The sequence below is a fragment of the Phaseolus vulgaris genome, chromosome 1, assembly GCF_000499845.2.
Source record: "Phaseolus vulgaris cultivar G19833 chromosome 1, P. vulgaris v2.0, whole genome shotgun sequence".
Taxonomy (NCBI): Eukaryota; Viridiplantae; Streptophyta; class Magnoliopsida; order Fabales; family Fabaceae; genus Phaseolus; species Phaseolus vulgaris.
The window spans coordinates 920,899-943,812 of NC_023759.2; the positions used below are offsets into that span (position 1 = coordinate 920,899).

At 29.8% G+C, this 22,914-nt stretch overlaps 3 protein-coding genes across 8 annotated transcripts; 2 read left to right on the forward strand and 1 right to left on the reverse strand.

Moving 5' to 3' along the window:
- The first annotated feature begins 1,301 nt into the window (after window positions 1-1,301).
- Window positions 1,302-6,243, forward strand: LOC137816388 (phosphatidylinositol/phosphatidylcholine transfer protein SFH8-like). Its single transcript, XM_068619505.1, has 15 exons — window positions 1,302-1,685; window positions 2,004-2,307; window positions 2,570-2,669; window positions 2,816-3,082; window positions 3,193-3,270; window positions 3,377-3,478; window positions 3,615-3,664; window positions 3,756-3,855; window positions 4,077-4,175; window positions 4,314-4,430; window positions 4,514-4,649; window positions 5,055-5,452; window positions 5,814-5,888; window positions 5,979-6,043; window positions 6,076-6,243. The coding sequence occupies exons 1-14, from the start codon at window positions 1,652-1,654 to the stop codon at window positions 5,997-5,999; spliced, it is 1,881 nt and encodes a 626-aa protein (XP_068475606.1). The 5' UTR covers window positions 1,302-1,651; the 3' UTR covers window positions 6,000-6,043; window positions 6,076-6,243.
- A 1,404-nt stretch (window positions 6,244-7,647) lies between these two features.
- On the reverse strand, window positions 7,648-12,121 carry LOC137816391 (inositol-pentakisphosphate 2-kinase-like). Of its 6 annotated transcripts, none has more exons than XR_011081796.1 (9): window positions 11,749-12,121; window positions 11,576-11,677; window positions 11,276-11,491; window positions 10,559-10,706; window positions 10,190-10,230; window positions 9,939-10,049; window positions 9,162-9,758; window positions 8,312-8,625; window positions 7,648-7,955 (listed from the first exon to the last, which is right to left on the reverse strand). XR_011081796.1 is itself a non-coding variant. In XM_068619509.1 (9 exons), the coding sequence occupies exons 2-9, from the start codon at window positions 11,675-11,677 to the stop codon at window positions 7,930-7,932; spliced, it is 1,380 nt and encodes a 459-aa protein (XP_068475610.1). In that variant the 5' UTR covers window positions 11,749-12,121; the 3' UTR covers window positions 7,648-7,929. The 6 variants fall into 6 exon arrangements, 3 of the variants coding, with proteins under 3 accessions (XP_068475610.1, XP_068475608.1, XP_068475609.1); XR_011081795.1 differs by having other exon boundaries at window positions 7,648-7,971; XR_011081794.1 differs by having other exon boundaries at window positions 7,648-7,976.
- A 4,741-nt stretch (window positions 12,122-16,862) lies between these two features.
- LOC137816397 (probable jasmonic acid carboxyl methyltransferase 2) lies at window positions 16,863-20,832 on the forward strand. Its single transcript, XM_068619515.1, has 4 exons — window positions 16,863-17,146; window positions 17,810-18,214; window positions 20,028-20,300; window positions 20,371-20,832. The coding sequence occupies exons 1-4, from the start codon at window positions 17,048-17,050 to the stop codon at window positions 20,731-20,733; spliced, it is 1,140 nt and encodes a 379-aa protein (XP_068475616.1). The 5' UTR covers window positions 16,863-17,047; the 3' UTR covers window positions 20,734-20,832.
- Window positions 20,833-22,914: the final 2,082 nt, after the last annotated feature.

Below are 22,914 nucleotides of genomic sequence, written 5' to 3' on the forward strand. Positions count from 1 at the left end.
AGTTTCATGCCTTCATAATTTCAGATAATATCACATTTTTATTTTATAAAATGATTGTTCAATTGCATCGTTATTTTTTCATACACATTATTGCATAAATAAATATAATATATTTTTTAAATTAAAATGGCAAATTATATTTTTTATGCAAAATTAAAAAAATAGGTTGTGTTCTTACAATTTATCCGAAATGTTTCTTATCGAATTCTTGCAGTCTTCTCTTCAATTCTGATTACTCTTTTTGGATGTTCAAGAAAGATACCTGCAAGGATACTCCGCTCAAGTTAGATGAGATCATCATGAGTGATCTAGTTCAGGGTTCAGAGTGACATTACCTTTCACTATAAATGTCAGAATGGCTAAGTCAAACCTAATGGACGTTTAATCCTGCTTTATAATTCTTAATTGAGATTAATATCCTTTACCTGTGATGTGACGTGAATGTTAGTTTATACCAAGAGATCATTAGACCGTCTGGATGATCGACAACTTAGACTTTCAGTTTCATCGTATAACAAGTTGTATGATGAAAAATATTGACCTCATTGAAAGAATCATGAGGTATCTAAATCCTAAAAGAATTTACCATATGTAAAACAATAAAAAGATTATTTCAATAACTTGTAGATTTAAACTTTCTCTCGTTGCTTTCAAGTGAATTTAAACTAAACACTTATTAAACCGAAACCGAAACGCCATCTCCTAATTAATTTTTCTATCATATCTAAAAATGTCAGTATCAAAGAATATTTATGGTATCCATTATTAATGTAATTTATCTAATTTCTTAAATTAATTAGCTATTACTAAATCGAATCCTATCTTTTCATAAGCCAAATTCTTTGTTGTCATTGGTTGTTACGGTGAAAGCCCTAAACCATAATATAATTATCAGTGCTGATATAAATGATGTTAATGTTTTTTTTCCTACGAAGGTTCAGACACATCGGAAATCTATACTCATACGATACTTATAGAATATATATCGGTGAAATATTTAATTTAAAAAATATTTGTTAGATTTTTGACAATTCTAACATTATTCTAACACAATTTTAAAAAAAATACATTAATTTTCTAACCAACTAAAATTTATTATAATTATAAAAATAAAAAATAAAAAATTTATAGTTATATAATATATAAATTTGTATCTCATATCCTACTTTTAAAAATTATACGTATTTTTATTTCTTATATTTTAAAAATTATACACATTTCTATATCAACTTATCAATTTTTTATTTCTGTGTTTATGCTAAATGTTCTCTATAATTATTTAATTGAAGAGTCTAATGAGAGAAATGATTGGGTGCAGAAGCGTTTAAATAATAAATTGTATGAATTTGACTGTCTGGGTGGCTGAGGAGGCAGCAACCTTCTCTGACTTTAGATTTACAGTTTCTGAAACCATTTTTATTTTTTCACTTTTCACAGACAAAATCTTTCTTTTCCTCTGCCGACATCTTCTATCCATCTTAAACCAAATTCTGTCCAATTCACTAAAACATCATAATTGCTGTAATCTTTCTGGTTTTCGGTTCTGGCTTAGGTTTCTGTTCCACTAAATTCGTTTTCACTGTTGGGGCCTTCGTTTTTATGTTTTCTTTCTACCACAAAACATCTTTCATATTCTTCTAACACTCTTCACATGTCAGGGCCGCTTGATCGGTTCGCACGTCCCTGTGAGTACCATCTTCATTTTTTTCGCATTTTTTCTCAATTCAACGCAAAAGATCACCTCTTTACGGATTCAACCATCTTGGGTTTTCATCTGCAAGCCAAATCAACTTCTATTATAGTTTAATTAAGCTGAATTTGATTCAGTACTAACCCAATACAACATACATAGACTTAACAATTGGGTAGAACTGTGGTGGTTTGATTTCGGATTTGGATGTAATGAAGAATTTAAAGCTTAAGCCTTATGAACTTGTGAATTTGCGTCTAATTCTGCTTTGGAATATAATTGGAAAGGATTGTGGTGAAACTTTGTTTGATAGGCTTTGAGGGGTTTTCTGGGCATGATGAAAGGAGGGAGAGAAGATCGGATTTTGAGAATTCAGAGGATGATCGGAGAACGAGGATTGGCAGTTTGAAAAAGAAAGCAATCAATGCTTCAAGCAAGTTCAGGCATTCTCTTAGGAAGAAGAGCAGCAGAAGGAAGAGCGCCAGCCGAAGCAATTCGGTCTCCATTGAGGATGTTCGAGATGTTAAGGAGCTCCAAGCAGTGGATGCTTTTCGACAGGCACTTATGTCGGATAACTTGTTGCCATCAAGACATGATGACTATCATATGTTACTCAGGTTGCTGCCCCTTATCACTTATATTGTTAATTTGTTATGCTTTCAGTAACCACAACTCGTCTATTATAGATTGCTTTTAACTTTTAATCATGGCCTTCATTATTTCAAACTACACATAAAGATCATAACATTTTGATCATGGCATGTCTTGTTTACATAAAATGGTATCTTTGCACATTCACAATATCATGCTTCTAACGCAGATGGTTTGTTTGCCTCTTTGAGAACAATATAAAACTTGTGTTAACTGATGCTGTTGCAGATTCTTGAAAGCAAGGAAATTTGATGTTGAGAAAGCAAAGCACATGTGGGCCAACATGATCCAATGGAGGAAAGAGTATGGTACTGATACGATTATGGAGGTGAGTGATTTTAATTAAAAAATATATTTAACTTGTTTGGTTTCATCTTGGTTGATCATTTTTTATTTGATCAGCTTTAGATTTTTGTTTTCTGCATTCATTGTTAATGATATAAACTATTCCGGGTATCTTGTCTTTATCTTTAGGAGTTTGAATTCTTTGAGTTGAATGAAGTCCTGCAGTACTATCCACATGGTTATCATGGGGTGGATAAGGATGGAAGACCAGTTTATATTGAAAGGTTAGGCAAAGTTGATCCCAGTAAGCTTATGCAAGTGACTACCATAGAAAGGTATTTGAGATACCATGTGCAGGGTTTTGAGAAAACGTTTGCTGTTAAGTTTCCTGCATGTTCTATTGCTGCAAAGAGACATATAGATTCAAGCACAACCATTTTGGATGTTCATGGTGTGGTAGGTTGTCTTGTCTGTCTAAATGGTCTGCAATGTTTCCTTCCACTATTGTAATTTATTGCAGTTGATAATTACCATGGGTTACTTACTATGCTGCATTATGCTTTCAGGGTTTCAAAAACCTAACCAAATCTGCACGGGAACTCATCATGCGGCTGCAGAAAATTGATGGCGATTACTATCCCGAAGTATGCAACTTTAGTCACTACTTTTATTTTGGTGGTTTTCAATTCTTGATGGTTTCTGAACTTATTGTACTGCTATCTCTTCTAACCTGTCCAAGTTTCTGCGCAGACATTATGTCAAATGTATATAATCAATGCTGGTCCTGGTTTTAAGCTGCTTTGGAACACAGTGAAATCATTTCTTGATCCTAAAACCACTTCAAAGATAAATGTACGTGTTAATTATGTGATTTGTTTTTTCTTTCTGTTGTAGATTTTTTTAGGATTTCAAAGAATAATAATCTCTTACGGTTACCAAAGATAATCTTATTGGTACAGTTTTAACTGATACTTCAATGTTCCATTAGGTTCTTGGAAACAAGTTCCAGAACAAATTACTTGAAATTATTGATGCGAGGTAACTATTCAGTAATCTTTGGTAAATGATGTACTTATCAATCAACTTGTATAGTCATTTGGAAATTCTGACTATCTGTGTGTTTTTTCAGTGAGCTGCCTGAATTTCTAGGTGGTAGTTGCACTTGTACTGATCAAGGTGGTTGTATGAGGTCTGATAAGGGTCCATGGCAGGATCCAAATATATTAAAGGTTTGCTGCCTATCATGTAATATTTAGACTCTGCTTTTCACGAAATGTTTATGTTGGAGATCTCACATCGACTAAGGATTAGAGCATTTTATAATATATAAGTGGGTGCAAATCTCACCTCATAATTTGGATTCATTAAGATTGAGTTAGGCTTAGAGTTCACTTCTTAATATTTTATTATGCTTATGTGTGACTCAGCTAGAACAGTTGTGTGCATGCAGATGATTCTTAGTGGCGAAGCGCAATGTTCAAGGCAAATAGTAACGGTTTCTAACGATGAGGGCACCATTATTGAATGTGACAAGGCATGCTTTCCAATGGTATAGCCATTTTAGACACTTCATGAATTAAAACTCTTCAGATTTTGTAGTTCTTATAAGCTCTTTCTTTGTATTTTTAGCCATCCATTCTTAGACATTTTATGATTCTTATCAACTCTTTGTTTTGGATCTTGTTAGCCGATAAGAAGTAGTGATACATCAACAGCAGAATCAGGATCTGAAGTTGAAGATATCACTTCTCCCAAAGCAAGTGGAAATTACACAAATCCTAAGTTAACTCCTGTCCATGAAGAAGTAAGTCATCCTGACATTGGCATTGTCCCAAGATAGAAAAATGTTGCAGTAACTGAAATACAACTACTTTGATGTTTTCCCAGGCAAGATTGATTGGTAGGGCTAGTCTTTCTGGCGGTTTCTCTGAGTATGATGAGTTTATTCCAGTGGTTGACAAGGCTGTTGACCTTGGATGGAAGGAGAAACAAGTAACAACTGATAACAAGAAAAGCTTAACAGGTTAGATGGAGACTTAATGCATATTCCCTATATTTTTTCCCACACATTTTGGATTCATTGATGAGTCTATACACTGGATTAAGAAGTGGACTTTAAACCTAACTCAACTTCATAAAACCAACTTATAAGGTGAGGTTTGCACCCACTTATAAACCATGAAATGTCTTAATCTCTAGTCGATGTGGGATTTCTAACATACTGCATTAGAAAATTAATGCAAAATATTCAACAATTGGCAAAAAAGTAAGTTTTTCTTTATAAGAAGTGAGAAATTAGTACATTTTCATTTACATAAATTGAACAAATCTTGCAAGGTATCAGAATTTAGATTTGGATTTTAATTTTACTTCCCAAGGTTGTTGGCATCCTAGATAGAGAAGTGAAATTGTAATGTACTTGTTGCAGAAAAATTCCTGTTGAGGACTGGAAAATCTGGTGGAAAGTGTGCACATATCTGGGTTGTCGTTGTTGGCTTCTTTGTTGCCATCTTTACTATTGCTCGTTCACTAGCATTTCATGTGCCTAAGCGAATAAAGGACACTGAATCTGATTCTGCCAAAAATACTCCCAACATGACTGTTGTTTCAATAACCAAGGAAGAATCTCGTCCCCCATCACCTGTTCCTAGATTAGCAAAGACAGAACTTGTCTCATCTGCTTTGAAACGCCTTGGTGAGCTTGAAGAGAAGGTTGACATGCTACAGTCAAAACCTAATGTGATGCCCTATGAGAAAGAGGAGCTTCTGAATGCTGCTGTTTACCGTGTGGATGCATTGGAAGCAGAACTGATTGCTACAAAGAAGGTAACTGTTTTTCATTTAACAATTACTCTTCTTTTTCCAAGTCTCAATTTTTAAGAAAAGGGTTTGCATGCTTGGTTATTATTTGCCATTGAATTGGCCTGCTCAGGTGTATGTAACTTTCTGATTGTGAATGTGAACTTGTGTTGATCATGCTAATAATATATCCCTAGAGATTAAATGTTTTGCAATGCACTTGACTTGCTACCATATTTCCAATACATGATTCTTAGCTTAGACTTTTCATATCATGGGTCCTTGTTAAAACAAACTTTAAACCTGCTTTTTTTCTGTTGATTACATATTCACGGCATTGTAATGTACTGTTATGTATAAAATCTAATGTATTATGTTTCTTAAACAGGCTTTATACGAAGCTTTGATCAGACAAGAAGAACTTCTGGCATATATAGATACTAAGGAAAGAAGTAAATTCGCGGTATGTAAACATATTTGCATATCTTTTATAACAGTTAGTACTATCTTGCTTCGGAACTCCTAAAAAAGTAGTCCAATCTTTTTGTGGCAGAAAAAGAAGTTTTGCTGGTGAAGAGATAACTGTACAGAACGGAGCTGTTTGGCAGATTGATGGAGATATATATATATATATATATATATATATATATATATATATATTACTTTTTTCCTGCTTGTATATTTTACCTGCACAGTACTTTTGTGTTCAATATGGCTTGTCTATTTTCATCACAAAATTCTTATATGATGGAATTCTGCTTACACGTCTACTTTTCTCTCACCCAAATTTAATATACATGAATTTGACTGCTGAATTATCAGTAAGTGTATGACATAAATAAAGTTTGGTTGAAATGTAGTGTCACTTTGTAAGTGCTGGCAGTGGTTGGTTACCAGTGATAAATGCAGAAAATAACTTAATTTGGTGTCACCTATGCCCTCCCAAGTGAACTGAATACAGACAAATAGCACCTGCCAGTAAATTCATAGCATGTGTCTTTGACTCTTGTGGAAATTGAATGACAAATGAAGCACAATCACTTCATGTTCATAATAAATACTAACAATTACAAGAGAGTTAAGAAACATGTACATGAATAGGAGACAAAACCTAATTTATAGCATGATTATATGCCATGTTTACCTGCACAGCATCATGTCAAGCCACAGAGTCAGGACTTTTTTTAAGATAAGAATATGCCATGTTTTATATAAATATGTGATCATGTTTTGTATAAACTTGTGATAATGGTTTTTTTGAAGATCACACTGACTAGAGATAATGTCAATTCATAGTATGTAAGTGGGTGCAAATCTCATTTAATGGGCTGGTTTTGTAAGGTTGAATTCGGCTTAAAGTCAATTTTTTAAGATGATATGAGAGTCATTAGGAACTTATCCTAACGAGAGTATGTGTTGGACCTAATGTGTCACCCACTATTGGACCACCCATAAACATCTAATCTCACTCGTGAGAGAGTGAAAACCAATTTTGTAAGGTAGAAATTACACTTTAAGATTGTATAAAAGTCATGAGATCTTTAACATTGTTGTCAATGCAATCTTCTATATCATCTAACTACAAAACTTATATTAATTACTGATAGAGGGCACATTTTATAACTTCTGCATTATATTTTGTTTCATTCACTATTTTTCTGCCTAATTTTTAAACAAAAATAATCATGTAGAAATAGTATAAACAGAGTTTTTTCTTTGTCATTTGCACTAAGAATTGGATGAATTCATTCTCTCAGTATTTCAGTAACCATTGTAAAGAGTCGAATGTGGATGAAAGAAGTGTATTGAATTAGTTTATGATTTACAAGTAGTTCCTCCATAAGTACTTTTAAGAGAAAAAAAAAATTATAAACGAATTTTAATTTATGTAAGTTAATTTATAAAAATTATTTTCTATCGGCTCCTAATTATTGAGTGTGTGCTCAAGTCTATATTCAAAATAATAAATTCAGTATTCTCAATCTTATCTTCAAAATTAATTTACAGTTGAGGTAATTTGGACTTTCATGTTAATATTTCTTACAGAACTTGTAACCAAATTTGAAGTGAAATCTATTTTAGGCCATCTTCCACAAAAATAGCTGGAATTTATCAAATTAAAAGCTTTTGATGAAATTAATTATTAAAATAATTAATAAATATAAAATGGAATGAATATATATGGCTTGAAATTAACTTTTGTGTATGAGATAGACACACTATGATGAATTAAATCTCAGCTGATTCAAGTTGTTTCTCTTGTTCCAGTTTTACTACCAAATCAACCTTGTAAATAGTAAATATTACTAGATTGATAAAAGTCATGAGTATCCTCAACAAAACACTAAACTAAATACTAGCAAAAGTCAAATACAAGTTTCCTGAATAGGAATTATCAATCATCTTCTATTTTGTCTGTAGAATTCAGTCTTATCTTTCCAAAACACCCCCATGTCTCTCTTGAAAGGGACTTTTTAGAATTGTTACTGCTGCTGTTTGGTCTGCTACAACTGCTCCACTACAGCAATCCCTGTAGCAGGCAGAGGCTGCTCTGGTTACAATAATGAGAATTTATCATGATAATAAACAAGCTTCCAAAAACCAAAGTATTATGCAGAAGGAAAATGTTACTTTGACAACTAAAAATGGAAAAATATCAGTTTATAACTATGATTTGATCAGTACAATTTCATAATTGTTTCATTTCAGCAAAAAATTCTTTTTTTACCAGTTATAATCTGGTGCATGGTTGTTAACATATCAGCACACTATGCAGAATACTAACACTAAATATGTTTTTCGGAAAAGATTAATTTTCATGAGATCATATTTCAGGAAGCAACATAATAGAAGGACTGGAAGAATAATAAAAATACAAACACATACATAAACAGAGGAATCTGACAGCTCCAACATATACAGAAAATTGATAGTTGTATAGCAGTACAACAAGCGAAGAGAGTAATGAAGCAAAACACGAGCTGTTTCCATCTTCACCTTGAATAGTATTACAAGATTTTGGAAGTAAGAGAAGAACACCATTGAACCTATTAAATATTACCATTGCATGCCTTCAAGCCTTCATTTCTTGCTTGATCCATTTTGATCTTTTGTCTGTAGCGGCTCACTATCTTCTTATCTAATTCATAGTAGTCTTTCAATTTACTCAAGCGCTTTAAATCGAGGTCGATAAAATACACCTAATAGGGATCAAATTGCAAACGAACTAAGATATTCAATGTATACAATTACAGCTAAAGCTCATTTTTGTAGACAAAGAATAGTAACTTAAATACTAGCAACCTATGGATAAAGGAGACGATAATTAAGAACAATCATTCAAATTATGATATTCATGATGACAACTTTTACATGTTGCTATTGTTTTTTCTTTAACAAAGAATAACTGCAATGAGTACAAGATATTAACTGCTATTTTCTCAAGTAATGCAAATCAAGTACATAAAAATAGACCACAAATCATGTACAATTCTTTTCACCAAGCCCATTATTGATCAAGGTGAAATTTACTATTTTCACCAAAAGAATTCTGAGTCATAGTTAGCAGTATATGTTTATATACACCTACAGGCCAGCAGCTTTTGAGAAGCCTCGTTATCCCCAAGCAAGGCCTTAAATCAAAGGCCTATCTTAAAATGAACCGAACGGATTCATGCAAGCATAATAATACACCCAAAATTCCAACAAATAATAATAATGAAAGATTTCTGCCTACCTTAAAATGAAAGGCCTGCTTAGTTGACTCAAGATATACATTATTGTACACCGATCCAGAATCCTCCTCATTCCTTGGTCTAAAACACAACATCAAACTGCAGTCTTTTGCAGTTGCTGCTATCAGGTAGTCCTTTACTATTCTTAAGCTTTCATCAAATGAAGCTGAATGCAAAGAGGCATATGTTTTTGCCTGTTCTTCACTCAATTCCTTACACACCACGCACTGTTCAGAAGTAATGTTATAATATGCATGAATGACTCCTTCTATGTCAATGCTATCAAGCTTCTGAACCTCCAGGAGCTTATCAAGAACTCCTGACTTTTGCAAAGCCTCAGTAACAAGAGTAAATAAGTTCTCTGTGCGCAGAACATCATCAACTTGAATGAATGACTTAAGCTCATCTTCAAACTCTTTAGCAATACAGATATCTGTATTTTTTGCAACACCTCCTAGGCCTCCAAGTATGAGAGAGCCATTCAAAAATACACGGAAATTGTTTTGAGGAGTTGTAAGGAGACCTTTAATAGCTTTCTTAATTCTTTCCTTGGATCCAGAGAACAGATCAAGTGGATTGTACTCACTTAGCCGTGATATCTGCAGACATATTCAAAGAATTTCTAGTTCAGATTTAATGCTAAAAAAAATTGACATAGGCAGTCATAACATCAATCAAAAAGACAGAATTAAAAGCTGAACCAGGAACTTATGAAAACAAGAAGTATGAACCATGCATCCACTGGATAAATACAAAATGTAAAATTATGTGGGATGTACCTCTCCTTGAAGAAATTTCAGTGTTTGGTGCATTTCAAATCGAGTTATTCTCCTTTTGATAGCATTTCCTTCAGATATGAATTTTGAAAGTGGAAGAAATCCACATTTGGGCTACTTTTCGAGGTAGAATGTAAGTTATTGTTACAAATAAGCAAAAGAGAAAGACTGAGAGGAAAGGGATGAAGGTGAGATGAAGATATTCAATTTAAACTAAGGTATTATTTAAGGAGAGAAAAATGTGGAGACTATACCTTTATCTCAACAGATAAGCAGGGGCTAGGTCTTGGACTACCTGAAATGAAACAAGAAGCTTAATACAAAACTTTCAAACATCGGTCAAGTTTATGTACTAACTTCTCACATTTGAAATTGATGATATTTGTTAGAAATCTCAAATTGACTAGAGATATGACTAAATTGTAGTATATAAGTGATTGCAAACTTTATCTTATAAGCAGTTGAGTTAAATTTAAAGTTTGTGAGATTAAATTAAGCTTAAAATCTACTTTCTAAAAATATCTCAGCTAGGTATGATACAGTGCTACTACATATTAGATATTTCATTTAAAAGGAAAAACAGAAAAATGTCAACAGGTTGAAGCAAGATCACATATCATTACCATGAGCAAAAAGTGAATGATCGGACATGAGAAGGCCAAAATCGCAATGTGTATCCACCCGGGCAGCATCAACTCGCCACACGGGACGTTGACCAGTAATATTCTTCTCAACCAACTCAAGGAATTCCCTGGTCACTAGGATGTGCATCTAACAAATACCAAAGAGTCATAGGTCAAGGATCACAAACACAATCTCCAACTTTCTCACTCAACATCTTAACCACTTCATTCCAGAAATGAAATCAATTCAATAAACCCATTTTCATCTTTAGCAAAATTGATCAGAATGGAGACTAGCAATAACTATCTTAAAATGGTGCGTAAAGGTCATTTTCCCAGTACCAGATTTGGAAACCCTGTGGGTAGAAACATGATAATGATGAAAATTGATTTGTTTCCATGATTTGTGATAATCATTAGCTTTTCTAGTTTCTGTAATTAGAACAATGGTTCACACTTTCCTAGTCACCGCTAGGATTTAGACCTAAGTCAATCTTCAAAAGCTAGTTCACTAAATCCCAATGCAAGTTCAATAAGTGAAAATTGTCTATTTATAAATACTAATTAATGTTGTCACATACTAGTCAAGGAATGATCTCCAACACATGATGATATCAATTACCACTTTCAGTCAATAAAACAACTTTCATTTATGGGTTTCTGACAAAATCTAGAAGAGAGACAATGCAACAGTCACTGGCCTATATACATACATACCCCAGCATCAACATAGTTGGAACCAAGTAAGGGCTTCATAACATGCTCCACATATACTTGACCAACAATTTCCTTGTCAGAAGAGGAAATAAGTTGATCCACATCTTTCCAGAGGACACGTTCTAGAGGAGTCAAAGCCATGCTATTCCTCACACTCACACCCTTTGACTCCAATCCATTCTTCGGAGCCTTACGTAAGCGGATCACTTTCCCAATCTACACAGACAAAATGCACATTAAAATTTGTTTGGGGTTCATCCAAGCAAACAATTAAGAGAAAGAAAGAAAGAAAAAACACACAAAAGAAGGAGAGGATCCAGCGTAAGCGAGCACAAGATTAACAGCTCCTTCTCCTCTGTAAACCCAATGAGCTGCATCCTCCTCTTTCAAAGTGAGTGCCATCTGTTTCACATGCAAATCTTGTCAAGCATTTCATCAAACACTAAGACCACAATCCAAAGAAGAAAGAGTACCTTATTCTTCCAAAGGGAGAAAAATGGAATGCAGCCTCTACTCCCAAGTTCTAACCACAGAAACAAAACCAAATTGACAGAAAAGGATGCTAAATTATGTTGTCTTTGATTCTGTTCCAATTGAAAAATGGTAATGTTCTTAGTTTATGTTCTAAACAGTAAGGGAATAATAGTAACAACTTTTGAATGGAATCATATGCTGTCTCTCTGCCACAGCTTTACGTGTCAATCCTCACAAACAAATTATTACGTGTAACTCAATATCATTAATCTTTCAACCAATCACTACTTTACACGTATTTTAACTTTTTAATCAATCAGAAAATTAATAATATTTAACCAAAATTTACGGAGAATCATAATACACTGTTACTAGTGCGAGCTCATACCGATGATATTACCAAATTCGAAAAATATTTATTAGATTTTTAATAATTTTAAAGATAATTTTAACATAATTTTAAAAATAAGAAATATATTAACTTTTTAAAAACTTAAATTTATTGTATAAATTTTTATTATGATTATAAAAATAAGGAATAAATCATTTTGAACCAGTCATGAAAAACATCTTTCTTCTAACAAAAATTGAAACATACTTGTGTATATAAATCATATTGTCAATTTATATTATTCATAATTATAAAATATATAAATTTGTGTCTTTTTGTCCTACAATTTAGAAATTATACATCTTTCGACGTCCATATCGTATTAGTGTTTGTACTACATACAATTTTGAGAAAAATAAAATAAAATATTGTACAAATATAAATAAAAAATATTAAAAGGATATTACGTTATAAAATTATTTATGAAAAGGAAAATTTTATCGAAAGAGAAAATTTTTACTGAAAAAAAATAGGAAAACATATTAAAATATTTTTACACACCATGTAAAAAGACTTTCCTCGTTAAAGATAACACGGAAACACATTTAAGGTGTATAATAAATTGAGACAATAAGTATACGAATTAATTGGGATATACTTTTTTCAGTTTAATTAGTAATTTTTATATGTGATTGTGTTAAACATTTATCTTTGTTCGGATTGAGTAAATATTTATAGATTTTTTTTTTGTAAATTTAAATTAGTTTATGTATAGGTAAAAATACAAAATTAGAAAATTGATAGAGTTTCTACAAATTTATATCACTTAAATTTGAAAAGGTCTTATAGCTTAATTTGTTTTTATAAAATGATTCATGTAATATAAACCAATTTATGAGAAATGAATACTAAAAAGCAATCTTAATATGTCTTCTGCAACAAAATAAATATAAATATATATAATAATAATAATAATAATAATAATGAAAATGAAACACATATTTGAGTGGGTGTTTCTCATTTCTTTATTGAATAATATGATTTTTCTTTTAATTTTTTTGACAGTATAATTTAAGCATTCAAATTTTTTATAATTCAAATTTAAGGATTAAATAGAAAATATGTGATATTTTAGAATATTAATTAGGAAATTTGTAATTTTTTTATTGATATTACAAAATAAATAAAAACAAATTAGTTAGATAATATAATCAATTATTAAAATAATTTTAACTAGAATTTAATAAGAATGAGAATAAATAAAAATGAAAATAATTAATTATAAAGTAACTATTTTATGAAATTAAAAATAATATTGCAAAGTTATTTAAAAATATTATTTAAATAATTAATTATAAATAGTGTATATTTTTTTCACATACCAATTTAAAAAAATATATATAATAAAATTAATTGATTAAATTTAACAAAATTCATAAAACTTATTACTAAATATTAAAATGATTTATTCCATTAAATTTCAAATTTAATTTTTTAATTAATTTATTACTAGTTTTATATTTAATTGTATTGTATTATTAACAACGAGACTTTAAGTCTAACTCAATTTCATAAAACCGATTTATAAGGTGAGGTCTGTATCACATATATATTATTGTAGTATTCTAATTTTCATGCCAAGACTGCCAACTCGTGTGTGAGATTATATATTATGGACGGTCCAATAATAGTCTGATAGCAGATAGTCTGATAAGTCCAAAAAACACTCACTACGATAAACTTGAAATGACTCTGGTACCATATTAGAAAATGAACTATAAGTCTAACTGAACCTCATAAAATTGAATTATAAAATGAAGTTTGTACCCACGTATATACTATGAAATACAATAATCTTTTATCGATGTGAGATTTTCAACACATATGTAACTTTATTTTATATATATATATATATATATATATATATATAAAGTGGTTTCTTATCTAGTGGAATGAACACACACCACTAATTAGAAATACAAATTTTTGATAAGTAGTTTATAGATGAATATGAACATGTACCAAATGGAGTGGACTTTTTAGAGAGTATAATTTGGTGAATGTTGTGCTTTTGGGCATGACCACTCTTTTTTTAGTGTAGATGACAAAATGTCACGTTTTCCTTTTGTTTTTTGTGTTATTAATTGCCAAAAACCTGATATCGTTTGTTTCCATCAAGTACAAGAACAAGGATGTTCAAACGTGAAACACACGCTTATTTCATATTTCAACTATTTGCAGAATAAACCATTGGTTTCATTCCTCAATTATTGCAACACCTTTTAAATTATTCTTAAGGATTTTTCAAATTAGAGATCACAATGAATATAAGTACTATATTATAATGTTGTTTTATCCCAAAAACAAAATCAATTAACATTTATTTATTTATTTATTACCCGTTTTTGTTGGAAATAAAAGATAATTTTTTTAGGGAAATTAAATTATACCATTTTTCAATAGTATAATTTGATTCAATAGAAAAGTGAGAAATTAATACAATTATTATAGTGAAATGAAATGTATTTTTTTTTCAATTTAGGTTATATTATTATTTTAAAAATATTTATTTTAAACAAAAAATATATATTTTAAAAGCAAAAGTCATTTTTGTTAGTTCCAAGTCATAAATAAGGTTGTTTTTTTCATAAATTTCTAAGTATCTAGAAGCATAAATCACAGTCATAGAAAATTGTGATGGTAATTTTATTTGAGAATGCCTATGTGTAAAGTGCAAGTGTGATTGAGAAATATTGTATTATGTAGATTATGTATTGAATGAAACATGTTATGGTTGTAAATAATAATTGTATTGATATGATTGTGATGTTACACATGTTATGTTAGGTAAGTAGTAATCAGGAGAGGTATATATTATAGAGTTGTTCATGCATTATGTGAATATTTATTATATATTGAGGTTTTAATGATATATTCAACCATATATATAAACATAATGAGAGTTGATGAATATATCATCAAGTTAATAATTAGTAATTTATATTTCATGAAATTATATATAAAAAATTATTATGTTGTTACGAATTTTTGAATAACTATTCATTAGTGTTATAAAAGGGTCTTGAGACATCGTAGTCTTGTTAGAATGGAGTTACTCTCACTTTATTGTGATCTTTAAACATTTGAAAGTTACAATACCAAAAAATTGACTCAGAGACAAGTTCCAAGATCTGATCCAGAGACAAGTTCCAAGATCTGACCGAGAGTTGTTGACGAGAACAAAAACAATTAAACATTGTATATTTATTGTTGATGAGATGATAATATTTGATAGATTATACCTAATTATACATATATTAAATATATTAATGTTGTTAGTTATATGTTTAATTAATTAACTCACCTTACTCTTTTTTTTTTTAGCCTGCTTAGTATATAATTTTGAGTGAAGTAGGTGGTGAGCTTGTAGAGTTTTAGTCGTACTCTTTTATTTTTATTATCTTTATTCTAATTGTATATAGCTGAGAAAAAAAATCTAATTATTTGAGTTATAAACACATACTAAATAGGTAACAGATAATAATATTAATTTGTATGTTTTAGGAGACGTAAAACTAGAAATCCTAGCATGCTTTGAAAAAAAGGAGAGTTTTGATTTTAATAAAATTTATATTGAAATATAATTAAATAGAATACAATTTTTAGTTAATTATTATCATTTTTCTTACGTTTTAAACCATATAAAGTTTGAACGGTTGGAATATGTATTTTTAATTAAAATAAGTAAATTTTAGTTGTAAATATTTACTCCTAAATAAAGTAAAAGCTTTTTATACGTGGTTCCTAAAAAATCAGAAAAGTTTGTTTCATTTAGAACCACAGTTATATATATTTTTAGAATTTGAGAGATAAAATAAAATAAATAAAATCACATGTAAAAAATAAAATAAAATCAAAGTTACTATTTTGTCGAATATATATATAAGTTAAAAAACATTTTTATTAAAAGTTAAACAATAATTTTAACAATCTTAACTTAAATGTTGTGTTAGAGTTTAGAATTATTAAATTTATGGGCTCCAGAACTACCTAATTATTAAATAGAAATTAATTTTAAAAATTAATATAATTAGGGAATATATTAATTAGATTAGATATTAATTTAAAAAATAAAAAATTATTAATATTTAAATTAGTTTTTATTATTAATAAATAATTTTTAAATTGATATCTAATTAGCTAAAATTTTGATAGCTAATTAGGTATCTACTATTTATTGATAATATAAACTAATTTAGGTACTAATAGTTTTCTAATATCTAAAATAGTGTATAATTTAGTTAATATAGTGACTAATTATTTTTTTTTCTCTAAAATTAATTTTTATTTAATGATTTTCTTATAATGATGATTATAAAAATTTAAAATCACTAAGAAAAACCATTAAATAGAAATAGACAAAAAAGAATTGGTTGTTATATCGACTAAAGTAGGTAGATATTATAACAAATAATTGATATCTAAATTAGTTTTTACTATTCATAAATAGTTTTTAAAAATATATTTAATTGGCTACCAAAGTTTTAACTACCAATTATCAAAGTTTCTAAAATAATAAATGTAATAATTAATTATTTTATGTCTCTAAATTTTTATTTAATAACTTTTTTTTATAATGAATCATTAAAATCAATTAAAGTTATAAATATAAAAGTGAACCAAAATATTAATATTAAGAAACGAGTTAGGTATGATATATAGAAAGCGTGATACTTGAACAACCCCTATTATATATCATTTATTGAATGTGATATTAGGGTATAACAAAAAAAGAGTTGTCATCTCTCTCTTTTTGTGGTTCTTATTCTTTTCTTGGTAAAGTTTTTTATGACCCTCTCTTATTTATACACATACCTCTTCCTTTCTCTTATCACACACACTTTCCTCATAAAAAGGAAGCATTATTCATCTTCAACTCCAACACACTATTCATACACATTGTCACCATGCAAACAGCCACAAGGAAAGAAATGGAAACCTTGGAACTTCTTCACATGAACAGAGGAGTAGGCGAAACCAGCTATGCCATGAACTCTTCCGTTCAGGTTAATTCATTTCCTCTGCTACAAAGGGTTTGATCATTCCTGAAGTGATTCATATTTATTTATTCTTTATTGCTGACAAAATAACTAACAATCTGTTTTCTATCACAAACTTCTCATCTTTTCAAACTCATCGTACCTTAATTTCACGATGTTGTTTGTTTAATTTCACGATATTGTTTGTGGTGAAAAAAACTACTTGCTGATAAAAAAACTAACAATATGTTTTCTATCACATACTTCTCATCTTTTCAAACTCATCGTACCTTAGTACCTTAATTTCACGATGTTGTTTGTGGTGAATAAACTACTTGCTGATAAAAAAAAACTAACAATCTGTTTTCTATCACAAACTTCTCATCTTTTTCAAACTCATGTACCTTACTTTCACGGTGTTGTTTGTGGTGAAAAAACTATGCATAATGATTAGTTTTTGTTAAGAACTGAACTTTAAGTTTAACTCAATCTCATAAAACCAGTTTATAAAATGAGGTTTGCACTCACTTATAAAGACTGAAATATCATAATTTGTAATCGATGATGGAATCTCCAACACTTTTACAGACTAAAAGACCTGTATCGGTTATCGGTTAACAATTCCAGTACATATTTTCTTTGATTCATCCTTGTTCCTTTCTTAATTTTCTAGGAGTTTTTCCTTTGTAGAATACGATTATCTCCTGTGGAGAGGCATCAAGAAAGAAAGCCATTGTGAAGATTCTGTGCACGGTTTGGCCGGAGAAGATGGGCATTGTTGACATGGGTTGTTCCTCCGGGCCAAATGCCTTGAGGGTGATTTCTGAGATCGTGGACAGCGTCTACACCACCACGCGGCTGTTGGAGCGGCCGCCGCCGGAGCTGGTGGTGCACTTGAACGACCTCTTTGCGAATGACTTCAACAACCTGTTTTCGTCATTGCCATCTTTTTACAGAAAACAAAGGAAAGAAAAGGGAAGTGGGTTTGGATCGTGCTTTGTTTCAGCTGTTCCTGGCACCTTCTATGGAAGGCTTTTCCCTACCAAGACCCTACACTTTGTGCACTCTTCTTCTAGCCTCCACTGGCTTTCACAGGTATATCTATCACTGCTTAAAAACAAATTATTAGTTTTTATATTAACTAAATTAGATATTATTTTACGAATTAAAAAAATTATTAATTTTTAAATTTATTTTTATTATTAATAAATAGTTTATTTTTATCTGAGTTTTAATTATCAATTATTTAGATTCTAAAGTTGGTATCTAAAATTTTGATATCTAACTAAATATCAATATAAAAATTATTTATTAATAATAGAAACTAATTTAAATATCAATAATTTTTTTTAGTCTCTAGAATAGTATATAATTTTATAAATATAATACTTAATTATTTTTTATTTAATATTTTTCTTATAAAGAACAACATGTTATGATTAACTATAAGTTTATATTATAATAGTTATCTATTAAACTAAAGCATCAATGTCATCAAAGATAAACTTTCTCTTTTAGGAGATAATCAATAAAAGACACACAAAATCCTTTTCAAGATAAGAGACATTTCACTTTATTAACTTTTTTGAAACTCTATTTTTTAAAGTTAAATTTCACCTTGATACCATTTTTAAAAATGAAAAAAAAAATTAATTTGACAACTGTAATATAAAATAATTTAATACATACAATTTTAAAATGGTTGTATTTCAATAAAAAATTATTTTTATTTTATAATTTGGTACGATATATCTGAACTCTTTAAAAATACATTATCCTTTTGTAAGCGTGAAATGATTGAAAGGGTCAATGTCACTATCCTTTTGTAAAAAAGGAATACCGAATTAACTCTTTAAATAAAAAGAAATAGAACGCTAATTAATATAAAGAGTATAGTGTTAATTAATTAAAAATTGTTTATATATAAAAAAGTGATAATCTAGCATAATATTTTTTAATTAAATTAAACAATAAAGAAAAAATTAAAATATCCATTGATTGACTTATGAAAATTCTCTTATATTATTCCCTTGTTCAAATTTGTGTGGACAGAATGTCTGTTGTAAAAGTTGTAAAGGACAAAGAGATGAGGTTTTAAATTTAACTATATCCATGAAAAATTAAGGAACATATAGTACAACAAAAAAAAGAATGAATGTGAAAATTAAATACTTTTTTGATGTGATTAGAAAAGAAACTATAGGACATGTTTGGACACATGTTACTAAACAGTTAATTTTAAATTAAACTTAATTAAATAAATCAATTTATAATTTTTTTTACTTATTTATATATTTGAGAAAATCACTAAAAAAAATAATTTACAAAATAAAAATAATTAGTCACTATATTCATTAAATTATATATTATTTTAAAGACTAAAAATTTATTTATAAATTATTTTTTAAATTGTTATGTAATTAGTTACTACTATTTTAGTTACTAATTAATCTCCATATTTAATTAGATACCAATTTAGAAACTAGTTTATAAATTTTATTAACAATAAAAATTAATTTATATATTAAGAATTATTTTAGTCTTTAAAATAATATCTAATTTTTTAATTTTTTTATAAAAATACTTTCATGTTAGACATCACTTTGCAACTTGACATCTCAGCACCTCAAGTACCAACATCATCTGTCATCATATGAAAAAAATAAAAAATATTATTAAAAAAGAAAAATATTGAAAGATTAGACCAAAATACATATGTTATAAAAATTCTAAAAACAGACTACATAAAAGCTTATTATACCAATAAAATTATTCTCTAAATTAATTAACTTATCCGAACACAACGACTAATTATATTTTATCCTTAAAATTATTTTTTATTTAATAAATTTTTTTATGTAAAATATTTTAATCTTTAATCTAAAATTAATGTTTGTTGATATGCAAGGTTCCTTGTGGATTGGAAGATGAGAGTGGAAGAGCATTGAACAAGGGAAAGATCTACATATCAAAGAGCAGTCCTCAGTGCGTTCTGGAAGCTTATTCTCAGCAATTCAAGAACGATTTCTCACTGTTTTTGGCTTCTCGATCCCATGAAATGGTAACTGGAGGACGCATGGTCCTCTCCTTCATGGGCAGAACCACCATCGACCCAACTTCCGACCACAGCTGCTACCAGTGGGAGCTCCTAGCTCGCTCCCTTATGGCCATGGTTTCTCAGGTACGTCAAAACCAAACTTTTTTTACAGAAAACCAGAGAAGAAGAACTGATGAGAAAAGGGTTGTTGCAGGGTGTTCTGGAAGAGGAAAAGGTTGACTCTTTCAATGCTCCGTACTATGCTCCATGCATGGAGGAAGTGAAGAGGGAGATAGAGAAGGAAGGGTCATTCATGGTGGAAGAGCACGAGGCTTATGAGATAGAGTGGGATGGAGGAATGGAATTGCAGAGTAATTGTGGTGTGTCAGTGTCGAAAGGAGAAAGAGTTTCGAGGACCCTTAGGGCTGTTCTTGAGTCCATGTTGGAATCTCATTTTGGGTCTCACATTATGGATGAACTTTTTCGAAGGTTTGGGGAATTTGTGGAGGACCATCTCTCCAACACCGACACCAAGTACATCAATTTGGTGATTTCTCTTGTCAAGCAACAAGGTTGAACCTTTCAACCATGTACATCAAATGTCGTGTGTGTTGGATCTACCAACTTTTAATTTCAAATAGGTGTGAATGTGAATGAAAAGAAGGTTTTTTGGCCACGTTTTCTTTTGTCTTCACTAAAGTCCATTTGCTTTGTAAAATTTGTTAGAAGACATATTAATTTTTCCCTATTTGTGATTGATGTACATTAAGATTAAAGAGAAGTGAATTTTAAACCTAATTCAATTTCGTTAAACTGACTTATAAAATGAGTTTTACATACATCCAATTATATACTATCCAACACACTTTCCTTACGCTCAGGCTACAACTTGTGTGTGAGACTATATATTATAGATGGTCTAATAAGGGACCGATGGCGGGTGGTGTGATAAGCCCAACAAGCAATCGTCGCACTCCTCTCACGTTGAGTTTACCAACTTGTGCGTGTGACTATATTTATGGATAGTCTTAATGTTAGGCTTATTTAGGGATCTGCCTAGTAAGGAAGGTTAAAGATTGTGTTTATGTATAAGGGTTGGATCACCCCTCAAGTGGTTCGTATTTATTCATGGTTTGTTGCCGATAAAAAAATGGATAGTCCGATAAGGATCTGGTAAATTCAACAAACAATCGCTAAAATAGGTTCAAAATGGTTCTGATACTATATTAAAAAGTAGACACTAGTGCAAAAAGAAGAAAATTATACTCTTTATTTAGTGCGGTTTTTGCGCTACCCGCTTTCGTAAAAAACGCAGTGGCATTTTTTAAATTATTTTGATTTACGAATGCGGCTATTTATATAGCCGCACTTGTAAATCAAAGCGCTTGATTTCGTAAATCAAAGCGCTTGATTTCGTAAATCAAAGCGCTTGATTTACGAATGCGGCTATTTGTATAGCCGCATTCGTAAATCCTTTTTTACCCTAAATTTTGAAGTGCGCCACACACAATTTCATACTTTCTTTCTTGTCTTTGCCTTCGTTTCGCGTTCGCACTCTAAGTTTGTCTCCTTCTACTGCATCTGCATTCCATTTGTGTAATGTAAGTTCTTGAGCTCTCTTTCTTCCCCTTCATCTTCACAAATATATGCATAAATGTTTTCATTTTTCTCATATATGTTTTTTTCTTTGCATTGGTGGTCGTAACTCAACTTTATACGATCACTAACTTATAAGGTGAGATTTGCATTCATTTATATACTATGAAATGTCTTAATCTCTAATCGATATGACACTAAAAGAAAATCATGAAATATAAACCAATTTAGAAAACATTTAACAATAATAAAAATTAATTCAAAAATAATTTTTTTTTTAGTTTCTAAAATTGTTCCTAATTTAGTCATTATAACAACTAATTATTTTTTGTCTTTAAAATTAATTTTTATTTCATAGTGTAAGATGTTTAACCATGTGATTAAAATGGTATCAAATTAATACGCTATTTTATATTGATGTCATCAAAACCATGTTAATATCGTGTCAATGTCATATTAGCACGATCTTTTCAAATTTAATTTTTTTTCGAAAGAAATCCCTGATAAGAAACGGGAAAAAAAAGTTGAATGATGATAAAAAAAAAACAGAAAAGAAAAGCATGCAACACAGTGCAACGAAAAGAAGACAATTATTGAAGAATGTGTTTATGTTTTTGAGTACGATTGGTTTCTGACCATGTATATTTCTACATTCGTTTACAACCACTTAAATCCATCCTATTATCTAACAACCAATTTTATTTATTTTATATTCACTAATTTCATTTATATTTTAATTAATTAACTTAATTTTAAAGTGGATTCTAAACTACTACGACATAAAACTCTTCTTCACGTATCGTTGGAGATCCCACATCGACTATAGACTATAGATTATGACATTTCATTGTATATAAGTGGGTGCAAACCTCAACCTCATGAGCCGGTTTTATGAGGTTGAGTTAGACTGAAAGTCCACCTTATAATATGGTATCAGAACCATTTTGAACCTATCCTAGCGAGTATTTATTAGGCTTATCAGATGATAATTTGTAAAGTTATATGGTGGTTGTAGGAAAAGAAAAATATGTGAAATAGACTATTGACTTTTTGGTTTGTGTCCTAGTCATGACAACGTTGTATTTCATCCAGTACTATATTATTTATTATTAGTTTTTTCTTCACTAAAATATTATTTATCAGAATTTAGATTTTAAAAAAA

Coding starts and splice junctions, on each gene's coding strand:
- LOC137816388 (XM_068619505.1), top strand. CDS start 1,652: ATGTCAGGGCCGCTTGATCGGTTCGCACGTCCCT. Junction 1,686..2,003: donor TGATCGGTTCGCACGTCCCT/GTGAGTACCATC, acceptor TTTGTTTGATAG/GCTTTGAGGGGTTTTCTGGG. Junction 3,271..3,376: donor ATGGCGATTACTATCCCGAA/GTATGCAACTTT, acceptor GTTTCTGCGCAG/ACATTATGTCAAATGTATAT.
- LOC137816391 (XM_068619507.1), bottom strand. CDS start 11,677: ATGGCACTCACTTTGAAAGAGGAGGATGCAGCTCATTGGGTTTACAGA. Junction 10,050..10,189: donor GCTTATCTGTTGAGATAAAG/GTATAGTCTCCA, acceptor CTCGAAAAGTAG/CCCAAATGTGGATTTCTTCC. Junction 9,759..9,938: donor TGAAATTTCTTCAAGGAGAG/GTACATCCCACA, acceptor ATATGTCTGCAG/ATATCACGGCTAAGTGAGTA.
- LOC137816397 (XM_068619515.1), top strand. CDS start 17,048: ATGCAAACAGCCACAAGGAAAGAAATGGAAACCTTGGAACTTCTTCAC. Junction 17,147..17,809: donor CCATGAACTCTTCCGTTCAG/GTTAATTCATTT, acceptor TTTCCTTTGTAG/AATACGATTATCTCCTGTGG. Junction 18,215..20,027: donor GCCTCCACTGGCTTTCACAG/GTATATCTATCA, acceptor TTGATATGCAAG/GTTCCTTGTGGATTGGAAGA.